This window comes from Rattus norvegicus, chromosome 16 (assembly GCF_021556685.1).
Source record: "Rattus norvegicus strain SHRSP/BbbUtx chromosome 16, alternate assembly SHRSP_T2T, whole genome shotgun sequence".
Taxonomy (NCBI): Eukaryota; Metazoa; Chordata; class Mammalia; order Rodentia; family Muridae; genus Rattus; species Rattus norvegicus.
The window spans coordinates 8,451,162-8,469,448 of record NC_141549.1 but is presented as its reverse complement, the minus strand read 5'-3'; the positions used below and the strand labels follow the sequence as shown (position 1 = coordinate 8,469,448).

Here is an 18,287-nt window from a genome sequence, read left to right as displayed (position 1 = left end):
GAGGACACCCATCCAGAGCAGGGGCATTGATAAGTACATTGCCCACAGGAGGAGCAAGTTCCCTGTAGCAATGTCTAACTGATATTCCTTTTACTTGAGACTTTATCTTGTCTGAATAGGGACAGTCCTTTTTTTGTGAAGGAAAATGCAAGCTCCTGGTCCCCATTCTGTGTCTCTGGAGGACCACGAATTCCAGGGTCTTATCTTTTCATGAAGCAAGGAGATGAGAATGCACTGCACTTGTTCAGATGTCTACTTTGCACACGTTGTCCTCTCTGTTTTCAATGCTTTGAAGGATACAAAGAAAATGAAGGGGCTTCAGCATAAAACTATGAGATAGGGTATGCCGTTTGTGTGTGTGTGTGTATGTGTGTGTGTGTGTGTGTGTGTGTGTGTGTGTGTGTGTGTTGTGTCACAGTGTGCTTAGGACTAAGAGAAGTCCAGGGGAGATGCCAGGGTTGGGGATGGTGTGTGAAGGCAGATACCTCAGTGTGGAGTCCATGACTGTCAGCTGGCCTGTCAGCCTTCAGGATGGCTTGAAAGAGGGCAGTGACAGTTTCTGCCAGAGCCAATAGTGTTGTCCCTGTTGCTGCCTCTGTCTCTTGGTTTCTGTCTGGTCGCCATCTTTGTCTCTCTTTTTCTGTCTCTGTCTCTCCATCTCTGTTTCTCTGTCTCTGTCATGGTTTCTTTGTTTCTACATCTTTCTTTTTGTCTCTGCCTCTGTCTCTTTCTGTGTTATATTGTGTGTGTTATGTTGTATGTGTGTGTGGTGTGTGTGTGTTGTGTGTGACTCTTTTTGGCTCATTCATCTAGATAGATCCTACCTTTTGAACACAGAGCTACAAACTAAGACGTAGAAATTCAGTGAGTCAATTCAAATCGGGGAATGCACATAGCCTCTCTCTGAGACCAGTGGCTTCCTGATAGAAGGTCATAGATCTGTATGATTAGACTTTCCCACCCTTCATAGAAGCCGTGAGTCTTGATTTTGACATGAAATTCTTAGATTTTTTTCCACATTAGCAACCCATTCAGAAAGTTTCCCCAGTTTAAATAGCTCCAACATCACATTTCTGAGGATGACCCAGACTCCCACCTGCCGCTGTGCAGCCCGTAGTCTGAGTTGGTGGCTGCCCCCAGTAACTGGCCTTGCCTGGCCCGTCATTGCGGGTGAGGCTAGCACTGAGAACAGATGAGACAGGTGCTGTACAAGTGGCTGTGATGGGCACAGGTGGCCTCACAAAGCCACCCAGAGGACATTCTGCTCTCCCCGACTTACAGCTTGCTTTGGTTATCTCTCAGCTCTCCGAGGAGATCCAGTGTTCAATGGCCCATCACCTCTTGTCCCTGGTGAAGTCAGAGAAGAACCGCCAGGTCATGTGCGAGGCAGGGATGCTCCGGACACTCATGACCTTTTGCCACAGGACCCTCAGCACGGGTGGCAGCGCCCTGCACTCGGTTCTCATCAGGATCTTTGAAAAGCTTGGTTCTCAAGCCATCGAGCCAGATGTGCTAAGGTACGGTGGGCACTAAGCATTAAACTCCACAGAGTCCGTGGCAGGATCATAGGTGTACGGAGGAAAACTGAGTCTACAGGGCAGGCAACCCCATTCCTCTCTCCTCCATCCCAGCACCAGATGAGTATGTCCACAGAGCAGACACAGCCTCATTTGGGACGCTCTGCCGAATGGAAGTGTCAAGGATACAATGCTAGAGCTTAGCCCTGACCTAAGCCCTGGATCCAGAGGCCAGATTCCAAAGAGCTGGCTTTGTAGAAACAGTGGTCAGGAAAGAATGGAGGGGGCTAGAGGCAAGAGTCCACTGAACCCTGCACACCAGAAGACTAGAAAGGACTCAGGAGAAGGGACAAGATTGTAGAGGAGGGACGGACACCATGCGAGAGAGGTTGTGTCTCTTAAAACCCTCACTGCCCTAAGCAAGATGGAGAGGGTGGGGCATGCTCACATTCACCTGGCTGCTATGTATGAGGAATCAGAGGACAGCCCCTGTAGCCGGCAGGCTGGCACCCAGGCTTTGGAGCAACCCCTCTTAGCCACCAAGCTTATAGTGTAGCAGGAACGCTATCTTGAAGTTCCCAGTTTCATTAACTCTGAGTTGGGTAACAAGGCGGGGACATAGTTTCTACATGGTTTCTGGAAAGTGTATTTTAAAGCTGGAGCCATGAGCACTGAGTCTAGGGACGTGGTCTGGAAAAGTTTGCCTGCCACATCTCTTTACTTTCCTCTCTTGATGTTATGGTGTTTTAGACAGTTCCTAGACCTTGGAGTTCGCCCACCTCCGTCAACTGCCAGGAAAAGCCTCCATTTATCTCCTGGGCATGAAGACGGTCCTGGACGCTCAGGTGAGAAGAAAGAACAGGATAGGCTGCGGGGCAGAATAGCTAACGTTTTCTTTTCATTCCTGATGAGTGATCGTTCATAAGACAGAAAAGCGAGCAGACTTCAAAGGTTTTTTGTTTTTTTTCTGCTGCTGCTCAGTTGTGCAGACGAAGTAAACACAGGGGTGGGTGCCCTGGAGAAAGGCAGGTCTGGTGAGCATCTGCCTGGCCCTTTATAGCCAAGACCACAAAACAATGGTCCTGTTTCCTTTACAACCTAGGGATACCAGCTGCTGTGCTGGGCAGAGCTGGGCAGCAAATTGTATTTTAAGCAGAAGGAGCAGAGCCTCATTCTTCTTGTAAAGTTCACGGCTTAGGAGCAAAGTGAGTTGCTGAGAGATAAAGCATTGGATAAGGCCCAGAGTCAAGAAGCCGGGACATTCCAGGGAAGAAGTTCACAAAAAGGGACAGTGTAGACACCCTGAATGTAAGCCCAAACAAAGCACCAAGTTAAGCAAAGGCCATCCGAAAGGCGAAGGTGGAGAGCTGGGCTTGGAGCTGTCAGCTGGAAACAGGCAGATACAGAAGACAGAGCTACTCAAGTCACTGCAGAGCTCGCAAGGAGTGCTGGTTGGGTTAGCAATCCCAATAGCAGCTTCAGGCACTGTGTCGGAAAGAGGAGCATGCTGGGATTAAAATAAGTCACTCAGACCTGGCCATTGTCACTACTCCGTGGCATCTAAACCAGCAGAGTCTAGGCTGGGGGGCTCTATTTGTGCCTGGTGGCTTTTGCAGGATGCTCCACCAGGCTGTGGCAGATATATGAGCTATTGCAAGAACAGGAGAGAACTGCATCAGGAGGCAAGGACACAGCTTTTTCTTGTGCTCTGCCTCAGGGTCACTGGCAGATACATCTGTGAAATCTACACATGCCAGCCCATGTCCTAGAGGGTCTCAGGACCTCAGGTCCTCACCAACCTCCGAGGATTCGGCCACAGCCCTCCAGACAACACTGAGCCTCATCTCCATGACCTCCCCGCGCAATCTGCAGTCCCAGAGGGCAGCCCTGACTCCGTCGTTTGTGGAATTTGACATGTCTGCAGAAGGCTATGGGTATGGAGGTCTCTCAAATATTTGGAAAATGATTTACTAATGTTCTAGTACCTCCGATGATCTATAACATTGGCTACGAAATTGCAGCCTCCACTGGTCCTCGTTGCTCAAGCAGAGATGTGTCTGAGTAGTAGATAGCTCTCTAGCCAATGGAGAAGGCAGAGTGTCTAGCCATGGAGAACCAGCGCCGCCTTCTTCCCTACTGTGTCTGCTCTAGAATGTCCTCCATCTTGTCTGGTCTCCAGTGAGGATTCGTCCTCTCTGGGTATCACACCAGCACTGTTTTCTGTTCTTGGAACCTCATGGCTTAAGATGACATATCACCTCTGAAGTGGATGGAGCAGGGAGGTGTTAGAGCCCGGGGGTTGACAGAAGGGGATGTCATGCAGCCCAGTGACCTACAGCACTTTACTATTTCCAGCTGTCTGTTTATTCCGACCTTGTCTACAGTCATGGGGACCAGCACAGAGCACTCCATCTCTGGAGGGACTGGATCAGGTAAGCATTTCTGCAGATGAGGATGCTTCAGCCCACCACATTTGTTATAGTCTCTTCAAGCAGGTATCCTAGTCATCTTAGCAGGGGCTCCCAGCCAGGGCCTCGGGTGGCACTGGCAGCTATGAGGATGCTGTATCTGAGTCTGGGCTGTTGTACGGGAGTCTGGGATGGGCTGGATTGGAGCATCAGATGCGGTTGGCTTTCTCTAGAGAGGAGTTTGAAGGAGGAGGATGGCGCATGGTTTTTGGACATGGAGCCTGGGCAGGCTTTTCAAAGCATCTCGCTAAGCTCATGACCCATTAGGCAGGACAGTGTAAGTTCCCAGAAGTACCTGAGCCCAGCCTTTCCCTATTATTGATGCCAGGTCTCAGGTTTCAGTGAGAACATGGTTGGCCTACCAGTTCAGGACAAACTTCCTTCCTGTGGGTAGTACCAAGTATGCTAACATGGCTGCCGATACTGGGCTGGTGGGAACAGTGGCCAACTGTTCAGAACTGCCAAGCCTGCTCTGATGTGAGAGGGCCTGGGGTTTCTTTGGACTTTGATATTTCTTTACCTTAGATTTTCAGTTGCGTTAGTGCCCTCCTCACTTCCATGGAGCCCAAAGCCCAACTTTCAATCAGTTGCAAAAGCTCAGCCGTTGAGAAGCCTCAGGGACAGCAACCTGTTCCCTTGGAAAGGAGGCTGCAGGGACTAGAGAGGCTTGAAGCAACAGGGTTCAAGGTCTGCAGGAACACCACAAACTTCCTGTGAGCCTTCTTCTCCTGTCTAAATCGTGAGAAGCATCCTGTGCTTGGTGGAGTGAGTGCGGAGTGTGGAGTAAGGCCAGATGCAGTGCTGGTGGGCAGCCCAGCAAGGTGAAGTCAGAGTTGCCTGGGGTCTCCCTTCCTTGGCAGAACAGAGTGTGAAGCTATCCCTGTGTTCTACCCCCCAGGAGCTCCCAGGCCATTCCCTCCACCTGGAGGTCTCACCTTCTCCTGTTGGTTTCTGATCAGCCGGCAGGCCAATGTCATGGAGGGCCACCCACTGCGCTTTCTAACCCTGGTGCGTCACCTGGCCAGGACAGAGCAGCCCTTTGTCTGCTTCTCCGTCAGCCTCTGCATGGATGACCTCTCCTTGGTCGTGTCCACAGAAGAGAAAGAGTTCCAACCCCTGGGTAAGGCCTTGGGATCCAAAGCTTGTGTGGACCATACCTGGGGAATGGGGCTGAGCCAGATGTTGACATGGATGTAACTGGAAGCCTGGAGACCTCCTGGAGCTCTACATCTTTTGAAATTGCTCCCTTGGCTTCCACATCTGGTAAAATGTGTAAGAAATATGTGCAGTGTGCCACTGTGATCTGGGCCCTGCATGACTCTGAAACGCATGCTCATTGACTTTCTAGAATACTAGTTCTGCCCTGACAGGAGAAACACTGGTGGGACTTAGGGTTCTGGAGCACAAGCTACATCATCAGAGCAAGGTTCATGAAGAATATACTCAACTTAGTCAGAGCTGAAGTGGCCCTAGACCCATGGATTACCCAAATTCACAGGGCTCCACGGGTATTCTATGTGGCAGGTTGCTAACTCTGGGTACCCAGGAGCCTGGTGTTGGCTCTGCCTTAAGACTTCAGCATAGTCTCAAGTACACTTGCCTCATGGATAAGCCCAGATACCTCAGCCATTGCTCCTAGGCTAAAAGTCACTGCCTCACAGCCAAATGTATGGAAGGTCCCGAGAATGGCCCACATCCTTGGCACACAGCCAGATTGCTTGAGTCCTCCCTCTCAGGTCACCTGACACAGGCCGTCTCTCTGGCACTCAGTGGCTAGGGCTTGGATGAAGTCTGCTGGAGCTGACCTTGAGCGGTTAGAGTAAGCTCTGCCTAGGGTAATAAGTGGGAGCAATGGCGGTGCCTTATCTCGCAGGGCAGTGGACTTGTTAAATGAGGTACGGCTTGTGCTTAACTCAGTGTCTGGTATGAAGTGTGAGCTCGGCAAGTGATGGGGGCAGCTAATGCTGTAGGCACTTTTTTTTTAAGTGAAAGAGAGTGCATGTCTGGTCTACAGCTCCACAGGATGTAAGGCCCACAGGCGCTGACCAGAAATCTCTGTCTCTGGTGCTCTTGGATCCCTGTTGCACTAGGCATCATGTGACATCCAGTGTTTGTTCTCTTCTGCAGATATCATGGAGCCTGAGGATGAGGCAGAGCCCTCAGCAGGCCGTCAGCTCCAGGTCAGGTGTAGCCAGCTGCTGGCTTGCGGTCAGTGGTATCACCTGGCTGTGGTGGTCAGCAAAGAAATGAAAAGGAACTGCACTGTCACCATGTACCTGGATGGACAAGCCATCGGTTCAGCCAAGGTCAATGTTAGAGCTGAGATGTTGCCTTGATATGGTCTGCTAATTGCTCACTTGCCCATGTCTTGTGTGTGTGTGTGTGCGCGTGTGTGTGCATGCGTGCATGTGTATAAATGCTTGTGTATGTATATATGTGTGCATCATTGTGACTTTTTAGATGGAATTTTATTTTAGTGAGAAGTGGGGTTCATGATACTCCTTCGATCAGTTCTGGGGTTAAGTGCCTCTCCCTCCCTCTGTCCTCTTTAACAGATGTTATATATTCAAGCCTTACCGGGGTCTTTTTTTTCAATGGATCCATCATCATTCGTGGACGTTTATGGCTATATTGGAACCCCCAGAGTTTGGAAACAAAAATCATCCTTAACCTGGCGTCTCGGGCCCGCCTACCTCTTTGAGGAAGACATATCGCCGGATACTCTAGAACTTATTATCAAACTCGGCCCGAGGTACTGTGGTAACTTTCAGGCTGTGCACCTTCAAGGTACGGGATGCTTTGATTTACAGCGATTCTGCTGGTATCAGTTTTTAAGTGGGCACCCAGTTATTTATAGCATAGTTATGAAGAATAAACTCAGCCCAGGTCAATCATGAGGGAAGGCCTCTGTAATTGGAGCATTATATATTTACAACCCAAGAGAAACTGTCATAGAAGAGGAAATGACAATATCCTTTAGATTTCGACTCCACAGCACCTAATGGAGGAGGGTCGGTGAGCATCAGCAAAGAAGGGGGGGGATTGAGATAAATAAGTCACATTCCTTTTAATGAAGACGCTTTTTAACTAAAGTATACTGTTGTCTTCAATTATTAAACAGGCAGACAGCGGCCCCATTTTCTTTATTGATTGTTGGCTGTTCAAGCAAGGAGCTTGCTCTCTGAGCTCTGCCAGGTCCAGGGGGGTCACTTCCCATCTGGAAAGAAAGACAAATGCATCTGTGTTTGAAGGCCTTCTGTGTGGCCAAGGGCGATTGAGTGCTTCTGAGTGCTTAGTTTCCACGACCAGGGCTTGTGTGAGCTTCATTTCCTGAGGTAAATGGCGTTGCCCAGAGCAGCTAGGCCAGGCCTGGAGTTCCTTGCATTGACTCTGTATTCGCCGGTGTTTGTTTAGTAGAGCTTTGCTGCCAGTCCCCTGGGGACCAGAGTGCTAATGCTAACTGGGATGTTCACAGGAGCAGTGCAGCTCACAGTAACTATGTAGCTCTTAGGTCTGTCAGCCCCATCCCCTTCTTCCTTAGGAAAAAGTTACATAGCAGCTTGGAAGAGAACGGACATATTTGATAGAGGTTTCTACTCTGGTAGGTTCACACCTGAGACACCTTTCTTTTCTAGGAGAGTCAATCTTGGGAGATTGCCCTAAGTGTATTTGTTGTTGTTTTGGCTTGTTTTTTCTTTTTAGAATCTCCCTGTACGGGCCAGGCTGGTCTCAAACTCCCAGAGGTCCGTTTGCCTTTGCCTCCCAAGTGCTGGATTGAAAGGTGTGCCCCACCACACCTGGTCCCGCCTTCATTTTTATATAAAGTGTCAGAGAAGCACAGATGGGGTAAAACGTATCACACACAAATATGCAAAATGTAGCAAAACACAGTCATTCTCTCAGCGATCACGTTGCTGTGTGGCAGTGGGTATTTAATGGTTGGCGGGTCAATTTCTTTCTCTGTAAAGAGAGGTTAGAACTGACTGAAAACTGCTGTTGTAGGAGATGTCCCAGATGGTGAAGCCACACCCCTCATCTCGGAGGAAAGGGTTTCCTTTGGTCTTTATGTACCCAGCTCTTCTATCACCAGCATAATAAACATCAGAAACACCTACAATGAGGTGGACAGCCGCCTGATCGCCAAGGAGGTACAGCTTCTTCCATTGCCACTCTTCCCCAGGGCGAACATCATTGTGGGCCTGCCTTCAGCTTCCAGGGCTCCAGTAACTACCCTATGCTTGCTCATGTGTGGATGGATAGGTACCGTCACACCGCACGTCTCCCTTCCTTTGCTAAGACACAGCCTGCTCCCCCACCAGGACAAAAGCTTTCCTTTCAAAATTGCTTCGAGAGGAGTATGTGGGCTCTTCCTGGTGAAGAGCCCAGAATACTTTCAATATCATTTTGATTTTGGAAACTCTACCGCTGGCCTTTGCTTTGGACTCTATCGCTCTACCAGCTCTGAAAAGTGGCTTGGTGGCTGTAACTTTTTTTTTTAAGTGAACTTACAGAGTAACAAGCAAATGCCTGTGCAAAGAAAGAGGCCAGGTGATTCACTGTTTCCCAGTCCCTGCATAAATATCTCTTTTGAGTTCAGTGCAGAACTCTTCAGTCTCATGAACAGAGGCCCAGTGGTCAGGATTGAGGCCCTGACATGTGTCTACCAGCATTGTGCCTTCTTACATATCCTGATAAAGACAGAATCCCTTTCCTCCTGGGTCTCTGGAGAAGGAGGAGAAGTTGGACCTCACAGAGCCTGGGCAGAGAAGGTCTTGGTACCAGTATTTCCTGGTTACTGTGATTGGGTTCCTCCTACCCTACCGCCTCCTCTCAGAGAGCAAGAGGAAGTGCAGATTATGTATTTACAGCTCTCCCCCTCGCAATTGTTCCACAGTGAGGGAGTGGAACGTTAACTTCTGCCCCCAATATTGGCTCATCCACTAATTGTCCCATGTAGAACACCGGGCTTGGGCCTCGGGGTGTCTATCCTCTAGGGGCCTCTGAACAGCACCCTTCTTATCCAGGGGATTTGTAGCACTAATTGCTGTCATTTCCTCTAGATGAACATTTCCTCCCGTGACAATGCCACGCCCGTGTTCTTGCTGAGGAACTGTGCTGGGCACCTTTTCGGGTCTTTGCGGACCCTTGGTGCTGTTGCTGTAGGCCAGTTAGGTAAGTCAAGTGCTAGAGTCCACTTTGCTTTGGGGAGGAGGGCTTGTGCATCTTAGATCTTTCTCAGTGGGACACAAGATGGATTGTACTGAGGAGGTCTTGTGAGAAGGGCCGGAGAGTGACCAAAGAGAATAACTCAGCTTACTACTTCTGGCTGATGTGCCCAACTACTGACCACACTGGTACCCCTGCACCACAGGTGCCTACCACTGAAGCACAGTGTGGCTTGTGAGCAGGACCCATGGTTGCATTTGTCTGAGTGAAAATAACAGACCAGTTGCCAAGACTTTTGGAGCGCCAGTCTCTCTTCCCAGCCTACCCCGGTGCATGAGCCCTCTTTGGCTGCACATGGGCATAGATGCAGACAGCTTCTGGGTTTGCTGCATTGTGGCACTGATGACATGTCCTCTTTGGTCCCCTCAGGGGTGAGGGTGTTCCATTCCAGCCCTGCTGCCAGCAGCCTGGACTACATTGGAGGGCCTGCCATCCTCCTAGGCCTCATCTCCCTGGCAACAGATGACCACACCATGTATGCAGCTATGAAAGTCCTGCACTCGGTCCTGACCAGCAATGCCATGTGTGATTACCTGATGCAGCACATCGATGGGTACCAGGTAATCCTCCCCCCTCAACTTCCCAAAGAGGTGTCATCCCCAGGATGAGCTTCTCTTGCCTCAGTAGGTCAGAAATGACTTCTGGAAAAGAGCGTCCCAGCAAGCTTTGCATCCCCCATGACCTTGGTCATCCCAAATGGAGACTGTTCAGTGATCCTAGAGTAGATGTTGCCTGTGTCACCTTATGGCAGGATAGAATGACACAGCCTGACTTGAGGCTGTGAGATCTGGGTGGGGACCTGTGGTGGCTTCCTGACAGTGCTGCAGCACTGAGGAGAGGCCATGGCGATGAATATAGAGACCCAGTTAGAGATGAGGAAAGCATAGAGACATGAGGTGGTAGGTCCTGTGAGAGGTACCATCTCGTAAGCCCAGTAAGACAGGCATAGAAAGCAGAGGGACACGGAAACTGGATGTATTTTCTGAGAACACCCATGAAGGATGGCAGTTCCAGAGAGTAAGGGGTGTGGTCTGAGAGGAGGGGTGTGGCCTGAGAGAAGGGGTGTGGTCGGAGAGAAGGGGTGTGGTCTGAGAGGAGGGGTGTGGTCTGAGGGGAGGGGTGTGGTCTGTGAGGAGGGGTGTGGTCTGAGAGAACGGGGGTGGGGGGCACTATAGAAACTAGCAGTACTAGTAGAAAGAGGGCTGGAGACACAACTAGGAATCCCACTGTGCATGTCACCTTTCCAGATCTTAGCCTTTCTCCTGCGGAAGAAGACGCCCTTTCTAAACCACCGCATTTTCCAGTTGATCCTCTCGGTGGCCGGCACAGCGGAGCTGGGTTTCCGGCCGTCTGCTGTCACTAACATGTGTATCTTCCGGCATGTGCTCTGCAATTTTGAGGTAAACCAGAGACGGGAACCTAGGCCTTCGGGAAGATGTGCGTAAAACACAATTAAGAGTGTCTGGTGTTTCACCTTCTTTATTAGCCTTATTAAGAGCAGGTGAGAAGACCACAGTATCTTTGAAGCACAGAGACCTGGGTTTACAGTTTAGCCCTGCTATCTCTGATACATATAGCCTTGGGATGTGTCTTGATCACTCTGATCCTCCTTTTTCTCTTGAGATAGTCTTGATTTATAGCCCAGGCTGGCTTTGAATTTATCTTCCAAGAAGATCCTGCCTCAGCCCATTATTTCTTCTTTTAAAGCTATCATAGGGGTTAAAGATTAACCACACACACACACACACACACACACACACACACACACACACACACACGTCTATATGTGACACACACACACCACACACACATGTATGTCTATATGTGATACACATACACACACACACACACACACACACACACACACACACACACACACACAGTATCTGAAAGGATTTTGAAGCTGTGAAGCACCATCTATGTGAATCCCAATCCCTTTGGATGGTGTTTGCTGTTCCCAGTGTTCTTTTAAAGAATGACCTAAGATGGGGACACTTAGGACAAATGAAAAGATCAACAGACCTACGGACAGACCAACTCATTCCAAACGTAGCAGCATTTACCAGATGCCAACAGCACCCAGGTATTGGCCATATCCTTGAGATTCAGTGATGTCCAAGGTCCAGGCCATCACTCCATCCAGAATGACCAAAAGGACAGTTTGTCATCCCCTCTCAGTGCTGCAGAGTGGCAGACATAGGGACCAGGAGTTCTGGGCTATGATTACAGAGTTTGAATGGAAAAGGCCTTGTCAAATAGAGGGCATATCACAAATGCTCCAGCATGTGAACAGTCCTGGGATGTTTGAGATTCCCCTTAGAGATGCTCTCTTTGCCTGCTAAGTGTCAGGTACTATTTAGTCTCAGACTCAGTGGACACCACTACGCCCATGGCTTGGTCTTAACCCACATCTGTTCTGTCTTCCAGCTCTGGACAAACACTGCAGACAACTTGGAGCTCACTCTCTTTTCCCATCTCCTGGAGATCCTTCAGTCACCAAGGTTGGCTGGGTTTCGGTAGCCCCGGGCTTAGAACTAATGTCTTCCAACAAAGGAAAGGGGTTAAAGGGTCAGGAGAACCCGAGTATTATCTTCTAGTTCCTAGAATGCTGGTCACCACTTGCAGGCCAGTGAGGTGGCTCTTTCTCTCTTGACAAACTTGGACCTCAGCAGGATAGGTGTTGGGAAATCAGAGGCCTATAGCCTCAAGGACTAGTCCAGAACTAGATGAATTGGGGCTCAGGGGGTGGCAACAATGGCCTGTAGAAGAAATGGCTCCTCTAGGCTCTAACTTGCTTTCCATACATTGTTTCTCTAATTGACCTCTCCAAGTGACTTGAACCAGTCAAAGTTGCCAATGGCAGAAATTACAGCCCAATATTTTAAGGAAGGAAGAATGCATAGAGGAGGAAGGATGAAAGAAGGGGGGCTGGAGGAAGGTAAAGAACTTCCTTAGTGTGTGTAAGTGAAGGGCACGGACCCTCAAGGAAGCTGGGGTACTACCCAAGTACCCCCTCTGTCCCCTTCAGCCTGTGCTGCTTCACTTAGACAGGCATTCTTCTGTGACAACCAGGTGGCTATGAGGCACCTCCTTGGATCTTTGTCTCAGCTGGGCACCTGCCATGGGCTTTACACCACAGTCTTAGGATGGGGTTGAGTTCTGCTGGGCTACTGTGGTCCTATGGCCAGGTCAAGGGCATGGCTTTGCCTCGCTAGAGGCTGAAGAGTTCACACCAAACATATAAAGGCTGTGAAAGGAGAAGGAAAGCAGCAGAGCCATGGGCTATCCCCTCGCTTGCTCTCCTAGTAATTGCTAATGCTTCCCTTGTTTTGGATGTATTTGTAAGGAGATTTTCATCTCCTATTAACTATTAGGAGATGAAAACTATTCACTATCCACCTATGTGGCCCCAGCTTTTGGGTGAAAGGTCATGAGTCTTTTCCTGTCACATAGTTCTGTGATCTGTGACCCTCTTGGGTCTGTCCCATTAGCATACGGGGTGTGGAACTTTGCAGAACTGAAGATGCTAATGTCAACAAGAAAGTTTCAAAGGAGTTATCCCAGCCATACCCACCTACCCTCCTTCTGACAGGCTCCACTTTCCGTACCTGTTGTCTAAAGCAACAGACATTACCCTTGTGGCTCTTCTCTTCGGAGGAGTTGAGCTTACTGGAAGTAAGACTGTGATTATCCTGGGGAGGGGGTGTGGGTTCTTGAATTCACTCTCTTTCTCTCCTCAGCCTCTCTCCTGAGCGCTCATCCACTTTGTGGTTTGGGGTGAGCAGGAAGATCGCACAGGCAGACGGGCGCAGTGGGTCTGAGTCACTTTGGCTGCTTGTTTGGGAGTACTCTTGGGTCACACGTGTGTCTGCTGTCTTTTGTTCTGGGTTTTCTGAGGCTAGCATTAGTTCTCCCTGAGGCTCAGAATTAAAGTCAGTAATTGGGTTTGTCTCTAAAGTTGGTTTCCGGGGATTGGAAGGGACACGCTGCACATGCTCCAGCTACTCTGACACTTGGCAGACACATACCTGATGGGGGTCTGATGGCATCTTGACAAGTTGCCAGGAGACCACTGGTGTCAGGGGGCCGTGAAACAAGCCTAGCTTGGAAAGCCTTTTTAGCAGAAACACAGCAGATTTGGTTCATTCCGGTAAAAGCTTTTACTGTCTCTCTCCTGGGCTCGCCAGAGAAGGACCCAGGAATGCGGAAAGAGCCCACCAGGCACAGTTGGTGCCTAAGCTCATATTTCTCTTCAACGAGCCGAGTCTGGCTCTGTCCAAGGTCTCCACCATCATTGCCATCCTGGGCTGTCAGCTGAAGGGCCACTTCAACATCCAAGACTTACTCAGGTACTCAACAGGCTCCCCAGGGGGGCGGTACAGGTAGAGGAGCCGACAACTATTTTGCAAGGGAGTATGTCCCCCAACCCTTGGTACTTAACATAATTTAGAACTTTGTAGAACTTTTTTGGTCAGGGATGAGTGTCAGGACAAGAGTGAATTTACTTGATTCAGGTAGAAGATGGTAGATATTGCAGCCTTTGGTTCTTGGACACATGTTCCATGTTTAAGAACTCAAGAACATCCCCTCTCATAGCCACGCTAGCAGCAATAGCCCTTTGCCTCCGCCCTGAAGATTTCCCTCAGGGTGGTCAGCCGGTCCCTTTCTTCTTCACTCCTATCTGAAATATTGATCTGGAAGAACCAGAGTTAATTTCTTTGCTAAATCTTGATAGATTTGAAAGTCTCTAGAAGCCTCATGCTGATCACCGCCAAATCCCATTTCCCTCAGATTTTCGCTAGAAGCCCCACTTGAGTGGATCACTTAGAAAACACTTAGCGCAAGCCCAGCAGGCACAATGGAGACCACTGCTTAAGCACACCCTTCTCATCTTGCTGTATGCAGGGTTGGGCTGTTTGTCATATACACCCTCAAGCCGTCATCGGTGAACGAGAGGCAGATCTGCCTGGATGGAGTCCAGGACCCCTCTGCACCTGGTGAGAACCCCCTTTTTCAGACATCAGATTGGAGAGTCGGGATGACTTTCAAGGCATCTAAAAACACATATTGGGGACCTCTTTGCACGGAAATGAGCTGTGGGAAAGAAAGGAGACACCCACAGCTGTGATGGCCTAACAGTGGCTGAGGAAGCTATATTTACCAGTTCACATTACACAATACATGGAACCATATATTCCTGCTTCAAAACCTGCAATGGCTTCTAAGGCTCCCAGGATAGGCAGCCTCTACATGCTAGTCCTGACCTTTCCTAGTCGAACCCTTAATTGTCGCCAGTATCAATAGCCTCAAGCTAACACTCTGAAGTGTTACAGATTGCTCAGCTTCTGTGCGTGACAGGAACACGTTATCTCTCCAGGAATGGCACCCTGCCCACCGAATTCTCTGCCTTCTCTAATAGACTAGTCATTTCCAGTCCCACTAGGCCTTATTTCTGAATTCCAAGGGCTTCTCACAATGTAGAGTTTGTGATGTGTCTTTGAGCTCCCCTGTCTCAGTCTCCCTTACTAGGAGGGCATGGGGTAGTAACTACAACCACTTTTGGGTCTGTGTTGCCCAAGATGGGGCCATTTGAATGTAAAATTTAACTAATTGGAGGCTGGAGAGAGATGGCTCAGTTGGTAAAGTGCGTTGCCACATAAGCAAGGACCTAAGCTTGGATCCCCAACACCAATATGGAAAGCCAGACACACTAGCTCGTGTCCGTGACCCTAGAGCTGCAGATGCAGGGACCACTTATCTGTAGGGTTCTCTGGTCAACTTGTGTAGCAAAATAGTGACCTCCGGATTTAGTGAGAGACTCTGTCTCAATACGTAATGTGGAGAGCAACAGACATTCTGACATGGACCTCTGTCTTCTACCACATGTAAACATAAGTGCATGAACGCATGAACACATTTGAGGTTGTCCGTTCATATACACTACACACACAATAATACAACGAAGTTTAAAGAGTTATGAATTTTAATTTTGGATCTTCACATTGGTCATATCTAAATCTGGCCACCACATGAGGCTAGTGTCTCCTGCATGGGACAGAGCAGAAGTAAAACAGTCTCGCCATCACAAAACTGTCTCTGGGACAGCAATGCTTAACACCCCCTCCTCTCAGGCAGAGCCTCAGAAATGGAAATTGATATTCCTTCGTCTCAGAGGACAGAACTGAAAGGTCAGTGAGATTAGAACCTTAATGGGTGATTGGGGCCAGAATCAAATAGAGAAAAATGGAACTCTTTCTCCAAGCTTCCGCCGTGAGGTGTGTGTTCTTTGAATTGGTCACAAAACAACAGACAGAGAATGAGTGGATGGGCAGGGGGTCAAAGGTCACAGTTGGCCAGACCTCCTTCTCACATGGATTTCATGGTCAAACTTGTACCCCCACCTCCTTATTTTTTGAGCCAGGGTCTTGCTATGCAGCCCTGATTGGTCTGGAACTCCCTATGTAGACCAGGCTAGCCATGAAGTCACAGAAATCGACTGCTTATGCCTCCCGAGTGCTGAGATCAAAGGTGGGCATCACCATGCCTGTCATCGGTCTCCAATGTAAATCTCTGTGAAACGTTGCTAGTGTGTCCTTTAGCGCTTTCCTGATGCCTCAAGAGTCAAGCTGCTGCTTGTTGAAAGATAGTTTTGACCTTATCATTTTAAAGTTTGTTTTCCCCAAAAAGTAAACACTGAAGCTACCCCAAGTAAAGGAAAACTCAGCAGTATCCCGAAGCTCTTTTAAAAGTGTTGCACAGAAGTCTAGAATTCAGTGCCAGGATCTGTGGCCCAATTCCCAAATAAACTAAGTATTTGATGAATACGATTGCATTCTGTAGCAAATATTATGTCTCTTTACATCCGTTTTCTCTCAAATCTCAATTTCGTTCTTTCTTTTTTTCTATAGCTGGAAGCCAAACATCTGGAAAGGCAATCTGGCTTAGAAACCAGTTGCTGGAGATGCTGTTTGGTGTAATAACTGCCCCCCAACTTCATCTGTCCTCTGAGTGAGTAGATCCAGGAAGGGAGAGTTGGCTTGGAGTTGCCTTACACAGGGCGGGGCATTAAAACCTTTTCTTAATGAAAAGTTTAGCATCCTTGAGTCTGTTTGCTGCAGTGTGTTCTGTAGTGGCCAGGATGGAAATAATATTCTCTCCACTCCATAAGCTGGACCTTGCCCTGAGGTAAATTCTGATGCAAATGGCCAATGGGCACAGAGAACTACAAACAGATTCGAGATCATTTGAAATTCTTTTTGTCACCATCGTATCCTGTAATGGCTTTTGTTCTGGCAGCAGTGACAACTGCTTTCTTTGATGTCTTACTCCTGGCAGACAACAGAACGGAGAAATGGTTAGCCTACATTACATCGATCATAGAAAAGGCTTGCCAAACGCTTCTGCTGTTCACTGAGTGCTTAAGCTAGTTCTTCCAACTTGGATTAAAAGGAGTGTCTGCCTTCAATTAACCTTCAGAGTCATGCTTAATCACAAAGCTGATTCCATTACTTTTCCTGCTGCCTGCCCAAGACTCTGGAGCCATTCAGTTAACAACTATTCCTTGAGGACCTACTGTACACCAGACACTGTTCCTGGCTTGGAGGATGCAGCCCTTAGCCAGTGGTCCCATGGCTTTGCTCTGTCTTTGAGTTTATGAGTCAGTATGTGGGCATATTTGGTGACAGGGCAGAGAGATACTCCCCAGCAAAGGAACTGCAGCTAGTAGGTAATGACTTCCCAGTTGATGCTGGAGAGCTGGCTTGGTTGGCAAAGCACTTGCTTTGTGAGCGTGGGGTCCTGAGTTTGGATCCTTGGCACTCATGTAAAAGTTGGATGTGATGTCTATCTGTGACCCTAATGTTAGGGAGGGTGGTGGAGGCTAAATAGATGTCAGGAGATCACTAGCCAGTTAGTCTAGCTGAACTGTGATCTCCAGGTTCAGTGAGAGACCCTATTACCAGAAATAAGCCAGAGAGTGATAGAGCAAGACACCTATCATTAGTTCTAGCTTGCACTCATGTGTGCACACTTATGGATATACCACACACATACAGTGCACGCACACAATGCACACACGCCAGAAACACTTGTGTCAGCCTATGAGTCTTTGCATTCCTAGAATCAAAATACAAACTGGAAGATGCCTTAGTGGTGAGTGAGCCCAGCTCTTTCCCTTTTTTTCTCTTTGGAGGAGACCCAAGGGTGGCTCTCACACATTTGAACTCTTCAATCTCAACGTAGGATCGGAGTTTCGCCTCTTTCCCTAAGGCCCCCTAAAAGGCCCTGTGAGTTTTGTATGCCTCTTTCTGCTCAGTGTGAAACTGAGAATGGCAGTTTTCCTGGTGGGCTTGGATGAGGATAAAATGATTGACCGATGACCCCGAGATACCTGGGACACCATGGAGTCTATAAGCGAATTCTCGTCATCGTTATCACCACCATCAGATCACTTTCACCCCCATGAGTAGGATGGCTACCATCATCATAGTTCTCACCACCCCAACATCAGCATCATCACCACCACCACCATCAGCATCACCCCCATCGCCTTCATCACTTCCATCCCTATTATCATTGAGTTAAACGATGTAAATGGTGGAGCACATTAAGAGTCCTGTCAAAGCCACTCAGTTCATGAGCACCAAAGACAATACTAAAAGGGAGGCAGTCTCTTCATTTCTAGTTCAGTATTGGCTCGTTTCAGCAGCCCGCAGCCAGCCAACCCCAGTGAGGCAGCTGATGCTGAGAACCTGCCCTGCTTAGATAGCTCTCTCTATGACTCTTAAGTGGCCAGAGATTTTACTCTCTCCATTGTCCTTCCTAGACAGGCTTCTGACCACACTGCCTCTCAGTTCCCTCTAACAGATCTAAACTCAGCATTTTAACGTCCGTGTTTGAGTGACCGTTCATCACAGCTAACCCTTGGACGTTTCCAGTTAGATTAGTTTTGACGAGATACTTTGAAGACAGGGGTGAATAGATGCATGTTTGAGATCACTCTGCCTATGGTAATGAAGCGAGATGGGCAAGCATGCACAGTAGTGAGTAGGACTACAAGGAGCGCTCACATCCCCAT

The 18,287-nt window shown here is 48.7% G+C and overlaps 1 protein-coding gene across 8 annotated transcripts in view; it reads left to right on the top strand.

The window, feature by feature from the left end:
* Wdfy4 (WDFY family member 4) overlaps positions 1-18,287 on the top strand; it is a 229,565-nt gene that overhangs the window by 77,810 nt on the left and 133,468 nt on the right. For all 8 annotated transcript variants that reach the window (XM_087588908.1, XM_087588903.1, XM_087588907.1 and 5 more), the window contains 15 exon segments: positions 1,303-1,517; positions 2,268-2,362; positions 3,235-3,451; positions 3,873-3,949; positions 4,884-5,105; positions 6,113-6,291; positions 6,541-6,772; positions 7,988-8,133; positions 9,046-9,157; positions 9,581-9,771; positions 10,459-10,611; positions 11,639-11,712; positions 13,399-13,560; positions 14,117-14,208; positions 16,120-16,219. In XM_087588908.1, the coding sequence (XP_087445034.1) occupies positions 1,303-1,517; positions 2,268-2,362; positions 3,235-3,451; positions 3,873-3,949; positions 4,884-5,105; positions 6,113-6,291; positions 6,541-6,772; positions 7,988-8,133; positions 9,046-9,157; positions 9,581-9,771; positions 10,459-10,611; positions 11,639-11,712; positions 13,399-13,560; positions 14,117-14,208; positions 16,120-16,219 (2,267 nt within the window).